Source organism: Trifolium pratense, linkage group LG5 (genome assembly GCF_020283565.1).
Source record: "Trifolium pratense cultivar HEN17-A07 linkage group LG5, ARS_RC_1.1, whole genome shotgun sequence".
Taxonomy (NCBI): Eukaryota; Viridiplantae; Streptophyta; class Magnoliopsida; order Fabales; family Fabaceae; genus Trifolium; species Trifolium pratense.
Genome location: NC_060063.1, coordinates 42,849,097 through 42,872,456, shown reverse-complemented (window position 1 = coordinate 42,872,456; position 23,360 = coordinate 42,849,097). Strand labels below are relative to the sequence as shown.

At 34.7% G+C, this 23,360-nt stretch overlaps 4 protein-coding genes across 4 annotated transcripts; 2 read left to right on the top strand and 2 right to left on the bottom strand.

Moving 5' to 3' along the window:
• LOC123886726 lies at window positions 1-1,221 on the top strand. The gene has a single exon (XM_045936018.1). The coding sequence runs from the start codon at window positions 1-3 to the stop codon at window positions 1,219-1,221; it is 1,221 nt and encodes a 406-aa protein (XP_045791974.1).
• Window positions 1,222-9,085: 7,864 nt separating this feature from the next.
• On the top strand, window positions 9,086-14,506 carry LOC123884088 (oligouridylate-binding protein 1B-like). Its single transcript, XM_045933096.1, has 12 exons — window positions 9,086-9,375; window positions 10,635-10,696; window positions 11,013-11,115; window positions 11,219-11,295; window positions 11,373-11,434; window positions 11,533-11,620; window positions 11,821-11,896; window positions 11,984-12,014; window positions 12,336-12,458; window positions 12,718-12,803; window positions 13,154-13,330; window positions 13,892-14,506. Exons 1-12 carry the CDS (start codon window positions 9,250-9,252, stop codon window positions 14,162-14,164), a joined length of 1,284 nt encoding a protein of 427 aa, XP_045789052.1. The 5' UTR covers window positions 9,086-9,249; the 3' UTR covers window positions 14,165-14,506.
• Window positions 14,507-15,999: 1,493 nt separating this feature from the next.
• On the bottom strand, window positions 16,000-19,322 carry LOC123884087 (protein FLUORESCENT IN BLUE LIGHT, chloroplastic). The gene is made up of 5 exons (XM_045933095.1): window positions 19,099-19,322; window positions 18,377-18,486; window positions 18,016-18,178; window positions 17,211-17,531; window positions 16,000-16,456 (listed from the first exon to the last, which is right to left on the bottom strand). Exons 1-5 carry the CDS (start codon window positions 19,199-19,201, stop codon window positions 16,254-16,256), a joined length of 900 nt encoding a protein of 299 aa, XP_045789051.1. The 5' UTR covers window positions 19,202-19,322; the 3' UTR covers window positions 16,000-16,253.
• Window positions 19,323-22,101: 2,779 nt separating this feature from the next.
• On the bottom strand, window positions 22,102-22,807 carry LOC123884724 (homeobox protein mls-2). The gene has a single exon (XM_045933896.1). It carries the CDS (start codon window positions 22,735-22,737, stop codon window positions 22,228-22,230), a length of 510 nt encoding a protein of 169 aa, XP_045789852.1. The 5' UTR covers window positions 22,738-22,807; the 3' UTR covers window positions 22,102-22,227.
• Between the last annotated feature and the right edge of the window lie 553 nt (window positions 22,808-23,360).

Sequence of the window (23,360 nt, the reverse complement as noted above, 5' to 3'; positions counted from 1 at the left end):
ATGGAAGCAACTCTAGAGAACCTTAATCTAGGCGAGGAGGAAGTTTTGAATTTCGAGTTGGAGGAGAATGAAACTGAACAAGATGATGTTAGCTTATGCTTAGTAGGTCGGTTTGTCCACGACCGCCCTATTAAGTTCAACGTCATGAAGGTGCGATTGGCTGAGGTATGGAGGCCGGTGAAGGGTATGTCAGTAAAGCAATCTTCACATGGTCTGTATTTGTTCAAATTCTTTCATCCATTGGATATTGAAGCGGTAATCAAGGGTGGGCCTTGGACTTTTGACAACTTCACACTGATTGTTGAAAGGTTGAAGGTGGGAGTTTCCCTATATGATATTCCGCTATTTCATGTCAACTTTTGGGTGCAAATTCATAACGTTCCAGTAGGAATGATGATTGAGAAGGTAGGAAAAGGGTTGGCAAACTATATTGGAGAATTTTTGGAGTATGATAAAAATAATAATACGAGCTTCTGGAGACAGTATATGAGGGTGAAGGTTCGGGTAGATGTTAGAAAACCATTAAAAATCGAGAAGAAGATTGCTGTGAATGGTGGTGAGGGAGGTGTTGTAAAATTCAAATATGAAAAACTCGGACTCTTTTGCTTTGTGTGTGGTATCCTTGGCCACTCAGAAGATAAGTGTGATGTTAGATATGCCATGGAAAGGGATGACGGGAGGCGAAGTTGGTCTAGCGAAATTAGAGCAGATGTCCGCCGTCCTGGTGGTCGTATGGACTCGCGATGGTTGCATGAGGAAGGGAGAGGTAGGGCCGATACGTTTACTGGAAGCCAGTCAAGGGGAAGTGCACCGAATTCTTCGCATTCTTCCCAGTCTCATTCAGAACGCCCAAGTGCACATGCTACAGAAAGGGAAAGTGAACCAGGGGTTAACTCTGTGGTGCTTCATGACAACAATGACATAATATCTACCCCGTCAATGGTAGCTAATAGACGAAATTCAGTTGCTCCCAATGAACCGGGTGTTACTAGGACTGTGGATACACCGCGTTTAGCCCTCTCGGCTAGATCCAATCTGAGAGAAAGTAGACAAATTACCCCATTGTTAACTGAAGTGGTTCACCCTGAGCAGATGGAAACGCATATGGAGAAAAAGCGCAGACGTGCTGAAGGCATAACTCCAGCAGCGACAGATGAGCATCTTAACCAGCATTTTTTATCGGCAGGTCCTGGCAGTTCCCAGGACTGCCGGGACTCATGAATATTCTTAGTTGGAATTGTCGGGGCTTGGGCGGCCCGAGTGCAATTCCTAATTTGCGGAAGCTTGCCCGAGAACATAAGCCGGATATTTTATTCCTGTCTGAAACATTATCTCATGCTAGACACCTTGAACCTATTCGGGTCACGTTAGGTTACAATTCTTGTCTGGCTATTGATGTGGAGGGGCAGAGTGGAGGTCTGGCGGTGTTCTGGAAGGATAATAGTAAATGTAGCGTCTTAAACTATTCGAGAAATTTTATTAATATACTAGTGGAGGATGAGCAGAAGGGGGAGTGGAGGTTAACATGTTATTATGGATATCCGGAGCGTAGTAGACGGAGACATGCATGGAATCTTTTGCGAGAGTTAGTTAATGTGTCCCCTGTACCCTGGTGTATAATTGGTGACTTTAATGATCTACTTTCACAGGAGGATAAAAAGGGCATTCACCCACATCCCAATTGGTTGTGTATGGGATTCAGACAAGCTATCGCTGACTGTAATTTAATCGATATTCCTCTTGCAGGACACCCATTTACTTGGATCAAAAGTCGAGGTACACCTCATGTTATTGAAGAGTGGTTGGATAGAGCTATGGCTAGTACGAGTTGGCTGCATCTCTTTCCTGACGTAAGACTATCTAACCTCTTGGCCTCACATTCAGATCACAGTCCAATTTTACTTCAGTGCTCTCCTACTATAACAGTCCGCTTCAATGGCTCCTTTCGGTTTGAGAATAAATGGCTGAAGGAACCGGATTTGGAAGAGACGGTGATTGATGGGTGGGGTGTGAATGACAATGTTGCAATAGTTGATCGTGTTACTCGGTGTGCTAACAAGTTACAAAGGTGGGGCAAAAGGAAAAGAGTGAAGTTTAAACAGGAGATTGAAGAATGTGTCCGTGAGATGGAGGCGTTGAGGGATAATCAGGGGGAGGTAAAGAGTAGGAGGTTTCAGGAATGCTCTAATAAGCATGCTACTTTACTGGTTCAGGAGGAGGGGTACTGGAAGCAGCGAGCCAAGATGCATTGGCTTCAAGAGGGTGACTTGAATACTCGATTTTTTCATATGTCTGCTTCAGCTCGTAGTAAGAAAAAAAAGATTACCAAACTTATGGATGACGCAGGTACTATAGTTCATACTCAAGAGGATTTGTGCGGGGTGGCGAAAAATTATTTTAATGCTCTCTTCAGAAATATAAGTGGTATTCATGAACCTGTGCTTAATCTTATCCAGCAAAGGGTGACAGAGGAGGATAATCAGTCACTTATGGCACCCCTGACCAAAATTGAATTACAACAAGCTTTATTTCAGATGCACCCGGATAAATCACCAGGTCCTGATGGTTTCAACCCAACTTTCTACCAAAGGTTCTGGGAACATTGCGGAGATGATATTTTTGTAGCTGCATCTTCCTGGTTAGATAGGGGGTATTTCCCTTCTAGCCTTAATGAAACTAATATTTGTCTCATCCCTAAATGTGATAATCCTACTTCGATGAAAGACTTGAGACCTATTTCTCTCTGTAATGTCCTCTACAAGATAGTCTCTAAAGTGCTTGCTAATAGGTTGAAGCTTTGTCTGGATAAATGTGTTTCCCAAGAGCAGTCAGCTTTTGTTGAGGGTAGGTCGATCCTTGATAATGCCCTTATTGCTATTGAAGTTATACATGCTATGAAGAGAAAGACTAGAGGATATAGAGGTGAGTTAGCATTAAAAATTGATATTAGTAAGGCTTATGACAAGGTGGATTGGGGTTTCCTTCGTGGTATGTTAGTCAAAATGGGGTTTGGAGAGAAGTGGATACAATGGATGATGATGTGTGTGAGTTCTGTTAACTATTCAGTGCTTATGAATTTTGACAAAGTTGGTCCTATTACTCCGGGAAGAGGTTTACGGCAGGGAGATCCATTGTCCCCTTATTTATTTATTTATTCTTGTGGCGGAAGGACTGACCACTCTAATACACCAAGCTGTTAGTAGAGGAGACATTCATGGTGTACGAATCTGTCGAGGCGCCCCTGAAGTGTCTCATCTCTTGTTTGCAGATGATTGTTTCTTATTTTGCAGAGCTAATGTCGCTGAGGTGACCCAACTTTTAAGCATCCTACAAACTTATGAACAGGCCTCGGGTCAGGAAATTAACCTGTCTAAGTCTGAAGTGTTCATTAGTCGCAATATGTCACAGGAGGCTCAAGCAGATTTAGCCGGTATACTTGGTGTGCAACAGGTGTTGGGCACAGGTATTTATCTCGGCCTACCGTCTATGGTAGGTAGAAGTAAGAAGGCAATTTTTTCCTATATTAAAGATCGTATCTGGAAGAGGATAAATTCATGGAGAGGACGAGCCTTATCGAAAGCTGGAAAAGAGATTATGATAAAGTCAGTGCTTCAAGCCATCCCAGCATATGTTATGAGTATGTTTATCCTCCCTTCTTCTTTTATCGATGATATTGAAAAAATGATAAATGCCTTTTGGTGGGGAGGTGGCAGTGGTGCTAGTAAAGGTATTCATTGGCTAGCATGGGAGAGACTTGCCTGCCCCAAAGATAAAGGGGGTTTGGGTTTTCGGAATTTTGAAGCCTTTAATATGGCTATGGTAGCGAAACAAGCATGGAAAATTTTACAAAATCCAGATACATTGGTGGCTAGACTTATTAAAGCAAGGTATTTCCCACGATCTACTTTGTTGGAGGCGTCCCTGGGCTATAATCCTAGTTTTGCATGGCGTAGTATATGGAAAGCTAGACAGGTTCTGTTACTTGGGTGTAGGTGGAGGATTGGTGGTGGTGACAAGATACACGTCATGACGGATCCTTGGTTACGTGGGAATGGAGAACGCTGGATTCCTTCGCCTCAACCTGAAGGAATGTATAACTTATTTGTTAGGGACCTGATGGTAGATAATTATAAAGCTTGGAACGTGACTAAAATTCGCATGTTATTCCCAGTCCAGGTGGCAGAGAGGATTATTGCGACACCTCTCATTGGGTCAGTTTATGTGGATAAAATGGTTTGGGAGGAGGAACGAAATGGGTGTTACTCTGTCAAATCTGGGTACAAGCTTGCTATGAAGTGTATTTTCCGTAATGATAAATACCATGTGAAAGGTAATTGGAGAGAAATATGGAAAGCGCATGCTCCACATAAAGCGCGTCATCTTCTGTGGCGATTATGTAGGGGATGTATTCCAACGAGACGTCGGTTACTAGAACGTCATGTTGATTGTGATGTTCATTGTCCATTATGTGAAGATGAGGTAGAAGATGATGTACACGCGTTTTTCACCTGCGCTTCTGCTCAATCCAGTTGGCAAGCAGCTGGACTGTCATCTGTCTTGGGTTCCGCAGCTTGTCAGCAAGGTAGTGCGGCAGATAGAGTGTTTGCCGTGTGTCGGAATGAGGATTACGCTACTATAGGTAGAGTGGCTATGCTGTTATGGAGCATATGGCAGAACCGGAATGATAAAATTTGGAACGATAATCTTAGAAGCCCAATCCAAATTGGCCGGGCTGCGTTTGATCAGTGGAACGAGTGGATTGCCGTCCATAAATTGCGAAGTAACGATGATCAGGATGATCCGCCTGCCAGCACCATTCGGTGGGAAAAGCCTCGTACAGGATGGTTAAAGTGCAATGTAGATGCAGCATTTTTTGTCGGTGCAGGTAGGACCGCGATGGGTGCTTGTTTTCGTAATAATTCTGGTGAGTTTATGGCTGGAATTACGCAGTGGCAGCAACTGACTTTATCAACAGAGGAGGGTGAAGCATGGGCACTATTGCAAGCTATGAATGAAGCTAAGAGTAGAGGTTTTGAAAGCGTCCAGTTTGAAAGTGACTCTCAAGTGTTAGTTGATGCTATTCGTACCAAACGGCGAGGCAATTCAGAGTTTCTCTCAATCGTTAATGAAATTATTCTTGTTATGTTATCAGGTGTAAACTTTGAAGTTAAGTTTATTAGGAGACAAGTGAATTCGGTTGCTCACAATTTAGCTAGGGCGGCCAATTCCTGGACTAGTTTCCATAGATTTGAAATTATTCCTTCATGTATTGAACTTTTGATAATTAATGAAATGCAGTAAGTTTGTTTGGTTCAAAAAAAAAAAAAAAGCTTATAAGATAAAAGATTAGTGCATATATTACACATCAATGTAATTGGATATTGACCAACACTCTCAATAAAATTCACTTTCATAATTCTATATTCGTTCTATGCTATAAGTTGATCAATCTTGCTTAATAGCACAACGATACAAACTTCAATCACCATCACCATGATAGCCATGTATTAAATCAATCTCTCATGAATTTGCAGTCATCAACATCATCAAGAGTTTTGTTGATGATCGCAAGTTCATCACAGATAGATTCCATATATTGTAGGTGTAGGTATTTAGAAACCAATTTTGAGCCCTTGAAGGTGCAAGTTTAGTGCTCTTTAAGATGCATGATCTGAGATCTAGTTTTGCTTGCAAACATTTTGTTAAGCACTTCCTTAAAATTGTTGACATTGTGAAATATAGTAATGAAATAAGCATCCACACATGAGAGTATGACTTGAAGGATGAATTGATATTGTCTCCTCCAATAATTGTATCTTGCATATGATTTTGTCGCTGATGAATTTAATTTGTTCCATCAAATAAGCCTAGAGTTAAAATATGTTACTCTCTCTGGTTCTTATTATACGAAAAAAATTACTTTTTAGGTTTATAGAATGTTTGATGTATTTGGTCCATGAACCATCAAACATTGTATAAACCTAAAATGTAAATTTTTTCGTATAATAAAGACGGGAGAGAGTAATACAATATTCTTTCATATTTTATTTAGTTAGCCATAGATAGATAGTTGGTTAAGAAGATAGAGTTAGTTTTACATCTTTCTTTAGATTACAATTTGTGTATAAATATTATATAACTCTTTGTAATAGTAAGTTTGATAGAATATTCATCTTCTCAATTTTTCCAATAGAAGAAATGAGCAAGTCCAGTTTGTAGCTTATTTTTCCTCTGTCATTTTCTCTTTTCACATTATATGCATGATCTCGTGATACTTTGGGGGGTATTTAGGAATTGCTTAAGATACACCGGGTGAATTAGAATTCAATTTGCTATGATAGGGAGCATGAGGTTTGATGGTAAGAGGGTGAGGGAGTTTAATTTAGCTTTATTATTATAATGGTGGTGGAGATTGTGTATTGATCGGGGGAGTTTGTGGTTTAAGGTGTTAGTTGCGAAGTATGACATAGAAGGTGGTTGGATCAATGTAAGCGGGAGGAAGACTTCGTTGAAGACTTAGTAGTGTTTTTGATAAGATTTTTTTTATCAAAAGGGATTAAACTATGTATACGAGATATTTATGATATTTTAGAAAATTTAACTATATATATGATATCATATTTTAATTTTAGTTTATATTATATAATACATTTATATTCATGTGATAAATTAATGGAGATTAATAAACTTAAACTATACTAAAAAGGTTACTAGATGTATAATTTAATCAAGATACAAATGTTAATATACAATAATAATAGCAATAAAAATATTATTCATTTATTTAAATAGGCCAGTCAGGTAGGCCTAAAACGTTTTTTTTATGGCTTGTAGTATGACATTTTTAGTTAAATAGATTTATAAAAAAATCTTGATATGTTCTATTTAAAAAAAATTAGTCTGGTCTTACCTGAGCTTATGTAGGCTAGACCATAGGTCCCTATAGAATGGTCTGACTTATTCTCACCCCTACTTGTGGAGTACACATAGGGGTGTTTGCATGTCGAGTTTGATCGATTTTATCCAAACACGATCAAAGTTAATTGGGTTGAGAGTGTAAAACCAGTATGTTTTATGTCAAATTCAAACCAACCAAATTCGATGATGAGTGGGTTGGATCAATGTGATTTAATTTTTTTTAAAGAATTTCCAAAAACATAAAATAAAAAATGGCATTATATTTCATGATAATTTCAAAATTCAGACTAAATTTTATACTTGAAATAACATGAAACATGTCAAGTTAGTTTTCCGGACATTGCATTATATATGCAGAGGCCGTGGTTCAAACCTCGATCATCTCACTTATTCACCGTAAGGGTGAAATTTCTAGCTACTAGGCTACTTGACAAAAAAATAAATTAAACTTTTTTTTATAAAAATAAATAAAGATTTTAACACATACATTAAACTATAAACTATATCATAAAAAATATAACAATATTTTGTGTAAAAAAAAAATAACAATATTTTCAAACGGCTTTAATTTAGATTGGGCCCACACTTGAACAGATTCAGGTAGATTACTGGTTCGATCATCGGGTTGAACATATCACCCGTACTCGTAAACACTTCTAAGTACACAAAATGAGTTCTTTTCCCCCAATCAAATTTTTTCCATATAGAAGAGTCAATAATCGAATATGTAACCACTTGCTCAATCAATCCAAGCATCTTACTTCCTTGAACAAATCTATCATTGATACTCCATTTGTATTATATTGTTACTTTTGGGATATTTCTTTTTGATAATTTCTGTTATCAAGTAATTTATTGATTAAAAGTGAATAATTTTTTTCATTATATATTTTTAATTATTTCTTTAACTCTAATTAGTTTGTATTTTATATTCTTTAAGAAGTATGGATAGAGTTGAAAATGGGTAAAAAAATGCTTAGTCCAACTCTCTTCGACACGATAAAATTTGAATAAGCTCAAAACTCTACTCAAACTAATCACAAACTTTAAAACTCTCGCCTCCTTCATACTCCTAAGAGTATCTTCAATGGTGATACAATTTTGGATATCATACATTACTGATAAGTGGTCTATAATGTCATATACCACTTTGAGTATTATACATTATTAACAAATAGTTATTTTTATATTTATTTTTTTAACTTAAATTAATAATATTAAATAGATGATATAGTACCTTAAATAAGGTATCGTATCATCAATTATGTCACGTCATGAAACTTCAATGATAAAACAAATTAAGGTACGGATCTTTAATGGTTTAACCTATGAAACTCTTATTGATACTCTTATTGGAGATGCTCTAAACTCTCAATATAGGAATTAATCATAATATGAAGCCCTGATACTTCAAAAGTGGCGAAATATCGTGTCTGATACCGATACTCGTCTGATACGTCCCGATACGCGTATCAGAGAAGTATCAAACAATTAATGTTCTTTGATGGTAGAAATTGAGGAGAAGAGACTGCTACAATATGCATTTCTTTTAAATAGTGAATGTTAGAGTATGATGTTATTTATGGATTGTCAATTATGTCTTTTTTGGGTGGTACCGATGATATCTTTTTGGATGGTACTAGTTATGTTCTTTTTGGGTAGTACTTACTTTACTTAAAATATGTAATTGTCATTTGTTTGCTCAGTTTAAGTAATTTGAATGTTAATTTATTATCATTGTCAATTTTAGTTAGGTTTATATTTGTATATTTAATTTTAAATTTAATTTTTAAATAACGTATCTTGGTCATATCGTATCGGAAATTTTGAAAATTTTCACGTATCGGCATATCGATATCGTGTCACGTATCGGGGCTTCATAGATCATAAAGATTCATTTATCATTTTATCATACTCTTCAAAAATACTCTCTCGAAACCCACTTGGATTGGTGCATTGGTATTGACTTGGGACCTGAGACTGTGCTCCTTTGAGGTATGAGGTTGGATTATCTCTTGTGCCAAGTTGGGTGGGCTAATTTAGCTTTTAAAAAAAAAAAAAAAAACTCTTGAAAAAAGCAAAACATTTATCTATTTTCTCATTTGTTAAAATTAAAACAACTAAAAAAATAAAAAAATAAGAATAGTGAGTGAAGTACCTTTATGAATAGTCGGTAAGGGGTTTTGTGTGGAGTCCTCTGCTATTTTCTCAGAGGCCTCTCTCTCTGTATATTTCTCACTCAAGGGTCTTTCTCTACGGACCCTTACAACCCTAATTTTCACCAAAAAAACCCCATTTTCCAGTGAAATTTTCACTAGGAAAAACCTCAAAATGCAGAATCATAGGCTCAAGCACCAGCAGCAGCAACAACAGCAACAACAACAAGCTCTGATGCAACAAGCTGCTTTGATTCAACAGCAATCTCTCTATCATCCTGGTCTCTTAGCTCCACCTCAGGTTGGTTCCTTTTCATCTCCATTTCCTCGATCATTTTCTGTTTTTAGCTTTCTTTCATGCTCTCGATCTTGTAGCTTTGCATTTTTTGTTTATTAGGGGTTTATCGAAATACCTAGGGTTTGTAGTTGTACACTGTTGCTGAATTTAATTTTGATTTTATAAGAAATTGGGTTTGGTGTTGATTTTCATTTTGTGGTGGGGAAATGGTTTTTTATATAATTGTGTTTCATTTTTGGTCTTGTTGAAAAAATTGAATTTTGGAAGTTATTTTGTCGGAGAAAAAAAAATTTAAATTTTGGTTTTGTTTGATTTTCTGTGTTTTCACCACCAAATGAGTTGAGGTAGCTGGAATATAAAAAAGCTGTATTTTTTGTGTTTGAGTAAGAAATGGCTCTAAAAGAATGTTTAAGTGTGTTTCTTTATCTATGTGAAAAAGCCCACTTGCCATAGAAGCATTATTTTAGGAGTACTGACCAATGAGCTAGGGAAATTTATTAAGAATGTGGTTATACAGTTATGGTTACATTGTCTAGGTGCGGGTACGGTACCCGATTGGTACGGGGTACGACATTTTTAGAAAAACTAATGTACGTGTATGGACATAAATTAAAGTACGGGTATGTACCCAGTACTGGTACTCTCCCTCAAATGGAGTACCCGTGCATCATATATCTTAGCTATGGAAATTTGATGTGGTTGTCAGTCAAGTTAGGGAAATTTGTTAGGAATGTTACTTTTTGCCCCCTTTTTTGGCATTTCTTCTTTAGATGGTAAGTGATGAAAAGAGAGTTTAGGTGTATAAGTTTGCAATTAATATATGGCATTATTTCCTTGGAGGTTTAGCTAGTAATGGAATCTGCATGGTTTAGGAGTTATTATGTTGTTTGTTTGATGCTGGCATTGAATTTGACTGTAGTCAGATAGCGCAATTTAGTAGTTTAGTTGTTTGTTCGATGCAGGCATTGAATTTGCTTAGTTTAGTTTGTCTTTGAACTGTTGAAATGTTGGGTGCATTGAATCCATTTTCATTTCCTTCTATAATTCTATTAGGCTTAGCGATGAACTCTTTCATGTGTTTCTTAGTTGGTATTGATTGGGTTGTGTGCTTTCTTTCTCCCCATTCACTCTAGTAAATGTTTCTCATGCTACTGTTGGTAGATACAATACAAATATTCTATCTTGATTTGGCCCCTTTTTCTTTTTCTTTTCATTTTTTTTCCTTTTTTTTTTCTTTTCTTTTTTACTTTTTCATTTTGCAGATTGAACCAATCCCAAGTGGAAATCTGCCTCCTGGTTTTGATCCAAGTACTTGCCGCAGTGTGTGAGTGTTTGTCTAGACATTTTTTCACCTTTTATTCAATCTTTTATCCCTCACTTTCCTCTTCTTTTGTTTTATGATTGTGACACAGATAAGCTTAGGCACTGTTTCCTTAATTTTATCTTTTATTGAGTTGCTGATCTTTTATATATTACTTACGTTGATATCTTGTGACGCTTAAAACCAGTTTTGTTGTATTAAAACATTACCTGTATGTTACTTCTAGCTTGTCTGATTTGCATTAATTACTTGTAGCCTAATTGTTTGTTTCTTTTCTTCTTTTTTAAATTTTAGTTTCTTTATCTTTGAGAAAATGCAGGTATGTGGGTAACGTCCATACACAGGTAACCGAGCCACTTCTGCAAGAAGTTTTTGCAGCCAATGGCCCAGTTGAAGGGTGTAAACTTTTTAGAAAGGAGAAGGTATGTTTTTTATATATTGTTATATCTTTGTCTAATAGATTGATATGAAGTACTAGATACAAGTGGAACTTTGTATTTGACATCTTATGCTTCTCTTATGCAGTCATCCTATGGGTTTATTCATTACTTCGACCGCAGATCTGCTGCTCTAGCCATATTATCTCTCAATGGAAGGCATCTGTAAGTGCAGTTCTTTTATTATAGTTATGTTAGATTGATTTGGATTTACACTCAAAGATTAATTCAATGGTTTGTAGATTTGGACAGCCTATCAAAGTTAACTGGGCATATGCTAGTGGTCAGAGAGAGGATACATCAGGTAGGTTCAGAGTAAATATAAGAGATTTATGAACAAATTGTGACCTTTGGGGAAATTTTGTTGAAGATATTATATAATATGTTTCTTTGAATTTGCAGGCCATTACAACATATTTGTTGGTGACCTCAGTCCTGAGGTTACTGATGCTACTCTTTTTGCATGCTTTTCTGTCTACCAAAGTTGTTCGTAAGCTTCATTCTCCTATGATTTCTTAATAAAACAGCCATCCATTTTATACATTTGGAATTGGAGCAATCTTAATTTATTCAAAATGGAAAAATATGTGTTTGTGCTACTACCTTGTATGATAATTGTGCGTTGCATGCTAAACAATTTTGTTGGTCACTTGGCATGGCTCACTATCTTTATCTTTTTGATGGCTCTAGAGATGCAAGGGTTATGTGGGATCAGAAGACTGGTCGTTCAAGGGGATTTGGATTTGTTTCATTCCGTAGTCAGCAGGTCTATATTTGTCTTAAAATCTTTATTTTATTTTTCAAGCAAGAAAACTTCATGATGTTTCTGACTTGTATTTTTTCCATTTTGTAGGATGCTCAAAGTGCTATAAATGATTTGACTGGTACGATATTTATCATTGGCTTAGTAACCTTGCTTTATTTGAGCCAATTATAATCTGGAAAAGTCTCCAATGATTTTTCATTAGTAAATACCAATACAAAACTAATGTTTCAATCCAAAGGAGTTGTGTATTATTAGGTTCTTTTTTGTCAATTGAATTTACTTTCTATGTTCAGTTATTTTAAAACTTACATTAATAGATGTCCTATAGACTTTTCAGCATTGCTAATTCTGGTAGCTACACTGTTTAATTGATTTTACAAGATTCACTTTTTTTCCTTGTATGATTGAGGCATAATGATTCCCTGCATGTGCCTTTCAGGAAAGTGGCTTGGAAGCAGACAAATACGCTGCAATTGGGCAACAAAAGGTGCTGCTGGAGGCATGGAAGAGAAGCAAACCCCAGACAACAAAAGTGTGGTGGAACTAACAAATGGTTCATCTGGTAAGTCAATTATGCTGTAGTTCGCGAAACAGTAATGGAATGGTTGAATCAAGTGCTTCCACATTTAACTTATATATTTCTTGTTTTAAAGATAGATCTGGGGGCTTACTAAAACTTTGGTGTCCTATTTTTATCCTTGACCTAAAGATTTTTAGTTGATTGAACTTGTAAAAATTATTGTGTTCATAAAGACTTTTGTTTTCTTAGCTAACTGATGGAATACCAGGCATGCAAATAACAGACATTTTTTATCTTACAGAGGACGGTAAAGAGACATCTAACAATGATGCTCCTGAGAACAATCCTCAATATACAACTGTTTATGTGGGTAACCTTGGTTCGGAGGTATGAAACTTTATTTCTACTTTTCAATTTGTGGTTTGAAGTTGCACATCCTAGTTCATCAACCAATAGTCTGTTGATAATTTTTCAAGCTTATTATGATGTGACCGAAGTAATATTTTGAAATCCGTAAGACCGTAACCACTATTTGCATTCATTCACCTGTTTTAGCTTATTGTTTTATTCTCCATTTCTCTTTTGGCCATTAGATTAGAAATGATAATACTTTAGCTTTTAAATTTCCGTCTTCTAATTTTACAATGTATGTGATGTTTACTTGTGAGCTGCATCTCTGAAATATGCGTAAACTGCTGTTGCCATTTTAATCATGATGACCTTTGGTGATTGTACAGGCAACACAGCTTGATCTCCATCGTCATTTCTATGCTCTTGGGGCTGGTGTGATAGAGGAGGTTCGTGTCCAGCGTGATAAAGGATTTGGGTTCGTGAGATATAGTACTCACGCTGAAGCAGCTCTGGCTATTCAGATGGGAAATACCCAGTCTTATCTCTGTGGCAAACAAATTAAGGTTTGTTTTTACCTTTTGATGTCACTGGCTCGCTACTACACTACTAGTTACTCCGTAATCTTGTCACTTTTGTTTTATGATCAATATTTATATTATTGATGTATTTTCCTGTCTCAAACTCAAATATTTCTTAAGATGAGTCTGTTGGGTGGGGGATACTGGGATGGATATTTTCCACATTTGACATGCTTTCATCACCTGTGCTCTGGAATTTACAGAAATTACAATTAGTTTGATCATTCATTTGCAATTGTTAATCTTGATTTTCTTCTATATCCTGACAACAAGCTAAGAAATTTTGATCTGAAATCTACATACAGTCATTTGGCCATGTCGAAGTTAGACACAATTTATTTTCTTGCTTAATATACTCCCTATCCGCTATTGAACTTAAACTTGTGAGCCATTTATGAGATTCTGGTGTTGTCCTGTTGCATATTAGTTTGTTAATTATTAAGGAACTTTGATGCTCAATCTACTTTTACTACAAGATTTCATTTCTTTATCTTGAAGTGACAATTGGCTTGTCGCATCTGACGATTGTTATTGTGTTAAATATAGTGCTCCTGGGGGAGCAAGCCCACTCCACCTGGAACTGCTTCAAATCCTCTTCCCCCACCTGCTGCTCTACCTCTGCCAGGTCTATCCGCAACCGATATTTTGGCATACGAGCGGCAGCTAGCAATGAGCAAAATGGGTGGTGTTCATGCTGCTTTGATGCATCCACAAGCACAACATCCTCTTAAGCAGGCTGCAATGGGAGCAAGCCAGGCGATATATGATGGCGGGTTCCAAAATGTTGCTGCTGCACAGCAAATGATGTACTATCAGTAAAATATAATTATCTTGATGTGCTATCTATCTTCATGCATATCTATATATTCTGCACATTGGTTGGTGTTAAAACTCTAGGGAGCTATTTTCTTTTTCCTTTTTAATTAAATGGTTGCGAGGTAGTTACTCCAACCAAATTAGATCAAACATTTGTATGTGTTTGTTTGTAACATCATGTATGCGGTTTTCTAGTAGTTGTAGTGATGATGAGTGTTTGTTGTGATAATTTTATGAGATGTTTTCTTATCACCCGTTTGGGTGTTGGCGTTATTATGTAATGATTATTATTGTCATTACTATCCTATATTATGCCTGTTATATATTTATTAATATTTGAATTCACTAATCCAATGCAATGTATTGTGATATCCATATGATGATAGGTTAGTGATTGTGAGTTGACACACAACACATGATCCTTAGCATTACATATTTACATTGCACCATTAAGTTATATACATTGGTTTTAAAATATTTCAGAAGAGAGATGAAAAAATTGATTTGAGTACTTTAAGTAGAAAATTTGGGAAAAAAAAGAAGAAAAAAATGAGAAAGAAATAATGGAGAGTGTATGTTTTTGTTTTTTCGGAAAAAAAAAATTCTGTAATTTTCAAACCGTTAAGTCTTCTAAATTAAAATGTTTTATTTTTGAGATTTTTTCTTGTGAAAGAGACTATGATCAACTTTTAAAAATTGAAAGTAATTTTTTAATATTTATCATTTGAAAATAGTTATTTGATTGGCTATATATAGGAGAGCAAAATTGTAAATAAAATAGATTAAATAAAGGATTAAATTGAAAACAAAATGATTACACCAAAATTTAGTGTTCTTTTTTTACAAAACTTTGTATCTCTCTTGCTTATAGGTATAAATACTACTGTATTTTATTTATAAATTATGAACTCTTCATAGATAATGTAGGTATAGTTATAACAATATTTAAGGTTGAATTGCTAAAATTTAATGTTTGTAGCAAGGTAATCAGAACCGGACCGGTAATTGAACCGGTGAGCTTACCCGTTCAAGGTTCAATTGATCGGACTGGGGTTCAACCGCACCGACCGGTTCACCGGTTTGACCCGATTCCTCACCGGTGCAATCAGTTTTTTGTCGGTTCGTTTGCTGCCTGTTTTTCAGGCAAAACCGAACTGCATTCATGACCGGTCCACGGTCCGGTTCTGACAACCTTGGTTTGTAGTGAGTTATTTTATTTTTGAAGACTCGGAATCCGATCCAAAAACTGACTAATTCGAGGGATATTTACTTCACTGTCTGTATGGACTGATCGTCTAATCCAACACATTTTTATCGCGTGTTAACTAGTGAAGAGTGTCAGCAGAGGCAAGATTTATGAAACTTCATCAACTTATTTATACAACTGATTCTTTTAAAAATCGTTGCTTTATTTAGAAAAAACCTATTTTTCTAGGATAGTTTGTTCTGACTTAACTCTTTGGAATGTGATGTGCTGGAAATAAAAAAAGTTTTGATAAAATGTCTTGACTTTCTTATCAGATTGTGGAAAGAGAACATAATCTGATCTGTGTAACACTGATGCATGATTTTTTCAACAGTTGGAAAAAGAAAAAGAAAAAAACAGTTTGTGTGTGTGCATTCTTGATCATTATGACAATTTTGTACATGAAACTGCATGTACATGTATTCTTAAAACTCTCTAAAGGGTAAGACAGTCTATTGATCTTGTCGATGAGTCGGGTGCTCTTTTAAATTCTTGCAAAATTTGTACCAAGCATTTTCATGTTCACAATAACTAATGAGTTAACCAATTTAATATATAACATTGTTTAGAACCATATATGAGACTAAAATCATTGTGACAACAAAATGAAATTGGCCACATCTTTCATGGACCAATTTTATGATTCTCTTAAAACTAGTTATGCCTCATTTCACAAACTAGAGATTAAACATAATATTATCTCTAAGTTTAAACTCTCCTTCAAAATATGGTGTAACACACCAACCTTACAATCTCAATAATAGCTTAACAATAACAAATAATGAACTCAAGGAACATTAACTAGAATAAATTGTGAATAGCAAATGTTGAACATGAAAGTGAGGATTAGTCCTTTTCCAACCTTGCAATATACTTGTCATAGTATTGCCCTGCCTTTTCAAGGTCTCCGAGCTCGGTGTAGCAGTCAGCAATTGCCCCAAAAGCTTCTGTGCTACCGGAATCTTCTCCTTCTCTTTCAGAGATGGACAAAACCATGGAATGGTATTTAACAGCATCCCGGTACTTTCCTTGTCTTTGCAATGAAGCTCCTGTAATATACAATATGCAAATATATAAGAGCCTGTTTGGATTGACTTATTTGAATTTATCTACTGACATTGTACTTGCAATACTGTTTGAGAGAGCTTATACAAACAACTCTTATGTTCTAAGTTGAAAACAGCTTAGAACATGTCTTAGAACATGTCTCTCAAAGTTGAAAACAGCCTATAGAGTATGCCTTAGAACATATCTTAGAACATGTCTCTTATGATCTAAGTTGAATTTACCTACCGACGCAGTATAAGCTGAAAACAAGTTAGAACATGTCTTAGAACATAAGCTTATAGAACATGTCTTATATATGTTCTAAGTTATGACAGCTTATACCTTACCTATAAATAATTTGGTGCCTGTTTGGATTGACATATTTTTGAGCTTATGAAAAATAGCTTATGCAAATAAATAAGCTTTTATGTTAATTCATAAGTTCTCACTAATAAAAATTGTATCTTCATAAGCTGTTTTTTAATAAACTAACTTTATAAGCTTATAATAATACATAAAAGCTTATTTATTTACACAAGTTATTTTGCATAAGCTCAAAATAAGTCAATCCAAATGGACCCGTAATATAGAAATAGCTAGCTTATACATAAGTGTTTAATTAGGTTGTTTATCCAAACAGGCCAAAACTGTGCTCCATGGAAACTTATTCACTTATTTAACACAAAATCGAACGTTGACTGTGTAAGAGCATTTAAGAAAACGAGTACTGATATGGAAATAGGGAAGATTATAAACCTAGACCACGAGCTGCTTTTTTCTCCTCAATAGGATCCTTTATACTCTGAGCAAGCTCAAGCGCAGTATTAAACTCTGTGAACGCTCTATCTGGCTGTTGATTCCTTAGAAAGTTCTTTCCACTTTTTAACTTAGAAATTAGCTCATGCTTCTTTGGGTCAACAATAATTTCACTATCAGGTATCCTACCACCAGTCGGAGCATAACTCAAGCTAGGGGCATAGGACTCAATTTTCGCTTGCTTCCTTAAAGCTGCATTGATCTGAAGTAATTGCTCATTTAACCGCTGTAATTCTCCTTTCCTTTGTCTTGCGACCAACCCTATCACATGATCAATCAATTCAGAAAAATGACAAGATACCACATATCCATAAAAAGTACAAACGAAATGTATTGATCATATTTTAGTAAAAACGCAGGTTTAGCTCGTGATATACAGGAACCAGATATTCAATGACACAAGCCACATTTATTTTCGCTTCTAAAACTTCTACCAAATCATGTTTATGTTGCTTTCTAAACATGTTTGGTACTATATTAAAATCTTTGAATACAACTTAACAAGTAAACACATTGGGCTTCCAAAGGGCCTTCATTCAAAATCTCTTAACTTCTAAACTAGCCTTCTATGCTTAAGATTCTTAGCTGCAAACAACATATATTTAAGGATTTATACTACTACTTTATAAAAAAAGTAACTCTGAAAATATGTTGCGACAAAATGGAGTTCTACTCTCAAAGCCCTTGAGTTTATAAACATTCATCAGCCAATATAACCGTATATCAGAATCTCTTAGTACCTTACCTCCTACAGTGGCTCCAATGAGGGCTACTGCTAGCAGAATAGGCATATTGAACATAGAGTTATCAGCTTCGCATGTTTCGGCCAAAGCTTTACAAGGCATAGAGAACATCAAAATATTGCTCGCAAGAAACAATAGCGAAGGGAATCTTTGTGGCATGTCATCCTGATAATGCAAACAATTTCAATCATAAATCACAAGTAAAACACCAATACGCCAAAACAGTCACTTGCAAATTGATTAGCACAAAATAGTACTAGAACACTTGATAATTTCCAAAGCAGGGTTTTCGATAAGGGATCCTTATAAAACTTTTAACTTAGTAACACTTTCACTGTAAAAATTTCAAGTACATAAGATTACCTTACAGTTTGAGCAGTGAAGCACAGTTGAAATTTTAGAAGATCCATCAAAAGTATCTTTACAAAGTGGCACAACCTTGTTCACTTTTAAAGAAAGACAAGTGAATTTTCCTGATTCATTCAACAAGTTCAACCTCATGTGAGTATCATTGTCTTATAATAATAAGTTCTAACACAACACACTACACCCCACATTTTCATCATTTTGATGACAAAACTCAAATAGTTTCCATAAGATGCTAGTAAAGAAGATACACTAAAGTACTTGATCCTTGTTTGGATAAACAACTTAATTACGCGCTTATAGCATAAACTATTATCGCATAAGTACATATGTATAAGGTATTTCTATAACAAACGACAGTTGTTTTCATAAAGTTATTTTGGAGAACTCGCGAAAATAAGCTGAAAACAACTTATGATGTGTCATAAGAGGTTTCGGCAAGCTTTTCCAAACAGTCTCACAAATGCTTATGACAGTAGATAAGCTCAAATAACTTAATCCAAAAAGACACTAGCTTGATAACCTAAATGCTAATAAAAGCTAAAATCACAACTTTTATCTTCAAAAACTAATAAAATGATGATAAAATTTAATCATAAATTTCATACAAGCAAACAAATGGGTCAGCAAAAAACCAGTTTCAAAGTCTTAAAGATGAAGAAAGTTATGATTTTGAGTGTGATATTGAAAGGATAAAAAGTGGGGGCAAAGTAACTGACCTTTAAGGTTGAGGTTGGTGTTGTTGGAGTAAAATTGAGGAAGTGAGGTGTGAGGAGGAGAGAGGAAGCAGGAACAGCGTACTACAACCGCCATTGTTCTCATTTGTTGTACAAAGGTTGTTTGTTTTGATTTTGCTAAGGTTGGATGAGATGATATGAGAGGATAAATGTTGGATTTGGGATAACAATGAAAATCCTTTGTATTGTGTTTTAGTGTACTGTTTTTGGATTATGAATTATTATTTATTACTATTATTATACTATGTGTCAGGGACATGGATTTCATTTTAGTTTTACTACTTTTTTAAAAAAATTATGCTTTTGTATTTATTTATTTATTTATTCAAAGGGTCATATTTGACTTTTTATTACTGTAAGTATATGAGTACTCCGTTAGTGTTACATTAAAAAAATTGAAGAGACTAAGTGTAGCTTTGTATTTTTAATATTATATTTTTTTGACAATTATTTTTAATAATATATTAAAAATATAAATATGTTAAAAATTGAAGAAATTAAGTGTAGCTTTATGCTTTTAATATTATGTTAAAAAAAAAAGGAGAAACTAACATGTGTCCACTTGTTAGTGTACAAATATAGTAATTTTGTATAGAAAATTGTGCATTTTATCACTTTAGAAGTTAAACATTATTTCATCCAATATTTAATAACTATTTAAAGTATCTTTAACATGTGTCCTTAGCATGACTCTTTATCTCTCTCTTACTTGCAGAACCGGTTACCAGTTGAACTTAAAATATGAGAGATGATGTGGCACCAATTGATAAGAGTGTGTTAGAGGGAGTGTGTTAAAGGGTGTGACCGTAACACCCTCTTAATTATATTAGTATATTTATATTTTTTTTTGAAAACTTAGTATCCGACTCTATTAGTTTTTTTTTTTGTTACACTATTAGTATATCTATATTATGCACACCACGTAAAAAATTAATAATAATATTAATATTATAAGGGGTGTCTTGGTAGTTAAGGTGGATGAGTTGGTGACTAGAGTGATAAGGAGATCAAATATTTTATTAATATTAATAAGGATGTCTTTGTAATTTTTTTTCAATATATGTAAAGTAGTCTAAAGTGACACTCACCAAAAAAATACACCTTTAGTTTACCAAAATAAATAAATATATATATATATATATATATATATATATATATATATATATATATATATATATATATATATATCCCTCACCCAAACTCGATCAAAATAAGGAATAAGGAGACATAGTTTGAGGGGAGGGAGTATATGTTAGATGAGGAAATCTATCATAGGCACAGGTACAGGCACAAATAAATTTCATTTAGGTACACTCACAACAATGTATAAAAATTAAAGAAAAAATAATTAAAGTGATATTGATTGATGTGACCATTTTATTTTTCTTTTAATTTTTTAAATTCATGTGTTTGTGCCTAAATTTGTGCTTATATGTCTTGTGCCTATGCAAGAATACCTCATCTTAGATATGTGTAATTCATTGTGTAGCTTGATGTATGGTGTGTGTGTGTTAGTGTTAGTGTTAGGCGCTGCGCGCTAGCTTGGGCTAGAAGTTAACCATCTATGTGCTTGTGTTTGACAGTTATTGTTGCAACTGTCTTATAACTTGTATTGTGGCTATATAATGCCTTGTATAGTGCTAATAAAGTTAGAGGTTGCATTTGCCCAACAGTATAAAGCTTAACTGCTAAAAGAATGAGCTTCGCATCTAGCTCACATCCAAGCTTGATCCAAATTATGAGATATATACTAATGTGATCCAAAGTCATCAAAACTCGAGGGATATGGCATGAGGAGAAGAGAGTGTGAAACTTCTCTAGTGGAGGAAAAAACCACTTTGATCAAATTAAGGGGTTTGTATGGTGATGACTAAAATAAAAGCATCTTTCCCTCACCCAAACTTGATAAAAATAAGGTGTTGAGATCTACTATTAAGTATGAATTAAGTCCTCGTATTGGTTGAAAGAATGTTGGATTTACATGCGATCAGCATAACTATTTGATAACAGTATTTATACCTCAACCACTATGAACTTTTGAAGGACAGTGGCACAATACTCATACACCATGATGACTTACACCCTTCTTCATATTCTTTTTCATTCAAAATATATACTATATCTAATCTTACATAATCCTTGTGATCTTACATGTTTGAGTATTGTTGCTGCTGCTAAGCATCAAACTTGTTTGGGTTTATTTAGGGCCCGTTTGGATTAGCTTATTTTTGAGCTTATGCAAACATCTTATGCAATATAATTTAGGTTTTATGCTATTTTATAAGTTCACACTAATGAAAATTGTATTTTTATAAGTTATTTTATCATAAACTACTTTGACAAACCTATAATAATACATAAAAATTGCATAAGTTGTTTTAACATGACCCTTAAGTTAATCCAAACCTATAATGTTGTGTTGCTCCTGAGGAACAAAAAAAAAACATCACTAATTTATTGATAGAAAAACCCATTACAAATTTTAAACTTATCAAAGCTTCATCTTTTTTTTTATAGAGTTACAAGCTCCCCTTAAATTCTTATCCAAAAGCATATTAATACTAGCCGGAATACAATCAATAGTCACAAACGAGCAATCAACATTATGTTCTTTGAACACTAGGAGATCAGCACAAAAATTTGCTTCACGGTAAATGTGATTAACCTGAATAGTCCAACCTAGGAGATACATAAGATAGAGGACCTCGCAAAAAAGGGGTTGAAGATGAAAAATAGAAGTAAATCAATTATGGATCATATTGATCACCTAAGTTGAAGTAGTTTCTAAGATGACATGGATTAGTTGCATTTCTCTATCCAATTGAGAACCAATACCACATAACACTAATCAAAGCTTCATATAACTATTTCTTCTCCCACAACCAAAATAAAATCCTAACTTTATCTAATTAATTAATAATCACTAACTCACTATTTTTTTTATAGATGAATCGCGATGTTTTTGGCAACTGAACTAAGTTATTCTACCACAACAATCTCGAATGGTTATTAACAAAAGGGATAATACACATAAGAATCTAAAGAACTAACAAAAGCATATCTACATTAAAAAAAAACCAAAATTAAAATGATTATGAAAATAAAATAAAACTATTTGACTGATTTACGGTGATCATCATCGTCCTCATCGTCGTCGCCGTCGTCGACATCATCGTCATCGTTATCGGAAACAGATGGAGAAGGAGGAGAAGGATCAAGACGCGCAGCATCTTTAGCCCATTCAATCAATTTCTGAATTTGAACTTCTTCATCTTCTTCATCACTTTCTTCATAAGTTTCCGATGCAGAGACAGTAACAGCAGCGTTCCCTGAATGATTAGATTTGTTCTTGAGAGCATCGAATCTGGCAGAGAGATCCAACGGTCCTTGTTCTTTGGATTTCGTTTTTAAGGCTTGAAATCGACGCTCAAGATCGAGATCCAAATCAGGATCGGGATTGGAATTGGAATTGAGAATTGTTGAAGAAGAAGAAGATGGTGATGGACGAGATAAGTGGGAATTGATGGAGAGGTTTAAGAGAATTTCGTCTTGTGCAGCTCGTAACATTTGTTCAACTTCATCTTCTTCTTTTTTCTTCTCTTTTCTGGTTCCTCTCCTCATCGTTCACTCGTGTAACACTGATGATGAAGGAACATTAAGAATAAATAAGATACTGAAATTTACTTCTATGCAAGAAAGAAATAACCTATTAAATTACCTATGTACCCCTTACCTTCGATATTCTAAAAAAAATACACGTGACACTTGCATTAAATGCTATCTTCTTTTCCTCTTTTTTTTTTAAGGTTATGTTTGGATTGATGGTACGGAACGAAATGAAGCAAAATGAAATAATGGAATGGAGTGTAGCGGAAAAGAATGGAACACAAATTTCGTTCCATTCTTTGGATATTCAATAACGGAAGGGAATAAAATTATCACTCCATCGTTTGAGAAGTGAACGGAATATAATAAATTATTACATTTTCATTCCAATTTTACCCTTATTTTAAAACATTGAACTATAAGTCATAACTCCAAATGTCAATATCCTTATTTTAAAACACTAGTGCAGAGGCAAGTTTCAATAGTCAAACGTGAGTATCAAACGTAATAACAATCAAATACTAGTTTCAAATACTAGTGTCTTATTCTAATCACCTAAAGAATGCACATTAACATGAGCATCAAACGTGATATCTTAATTTCAAAATAGTCAAATAGTAAATTCAGATGATAACAAT

What these genes read in the sequence shown, in the direction of transcription:
- LOC123886726 (XM_045936018.1), top strand. Translation starts at nt 1, where the DNA reads ATGGAAGCAACTCTAGAGAACCTTAATCTAGGCGAGGAGGAAGTTTTG.
- LOC123884088 (XM_045933096.1), top strand. Translation starts at nt 9,250, where the DNA reads ATGCAGAATCATAGGCTCAAGCACCAGCAGCAGCAACAACAGCAACAA. An exon ending in GTCTCTTAGCTCCACCTCAG is followed by an intron (nt 9,376 to 10,634) that starts GTTGGTTCCTTT and finishes TTCATTTTGCAG; the next exon opens with ATTGAACCAATCCCAAGTGG. An exon ending in TCAGAGAGAGGATACATCAG is followed by an intron (nt 11,435 to 11,532) that starts GTAGGTTCAGAG and finishes TTGAATTTGCAG; the next exon opens with GCCATTACAACATATTTGTT.
- LOC123884087 (XM_045933095.1), bottom strand. Translation starts at nt 19,201, where the DNA reads ATGAGAACAATGGCGGTTGTAGTACGCTGTTCCTGCTTCCTCTCTCCT. An exon ending in TTCACTGCTCAAACTGTAAG is followed by an intron (nt 18,179 to 18,376) that starts GTAATCTTATGT and finishes TTGCATTATCAG; the next exon opens with GATGACATGCCACAAAGATT. An exon ending in AAAAGCAGCTCGTGGTCTAG is followed by an intron (nt 16,457 to 17,210) that starts GTTTATAATCTT and finishes TGTATATTACAG; the next exon opens with GAGCTTCATTGCAAAGACAA.
- LOC123884724 (XM_045933896.1), bottom strand. Translation starts at nt 22,737, where the DNA reads ATGAGGAGAGGAACCAGAAAAGAGAAGAAAAAAGAAGAAGATGAAGTT.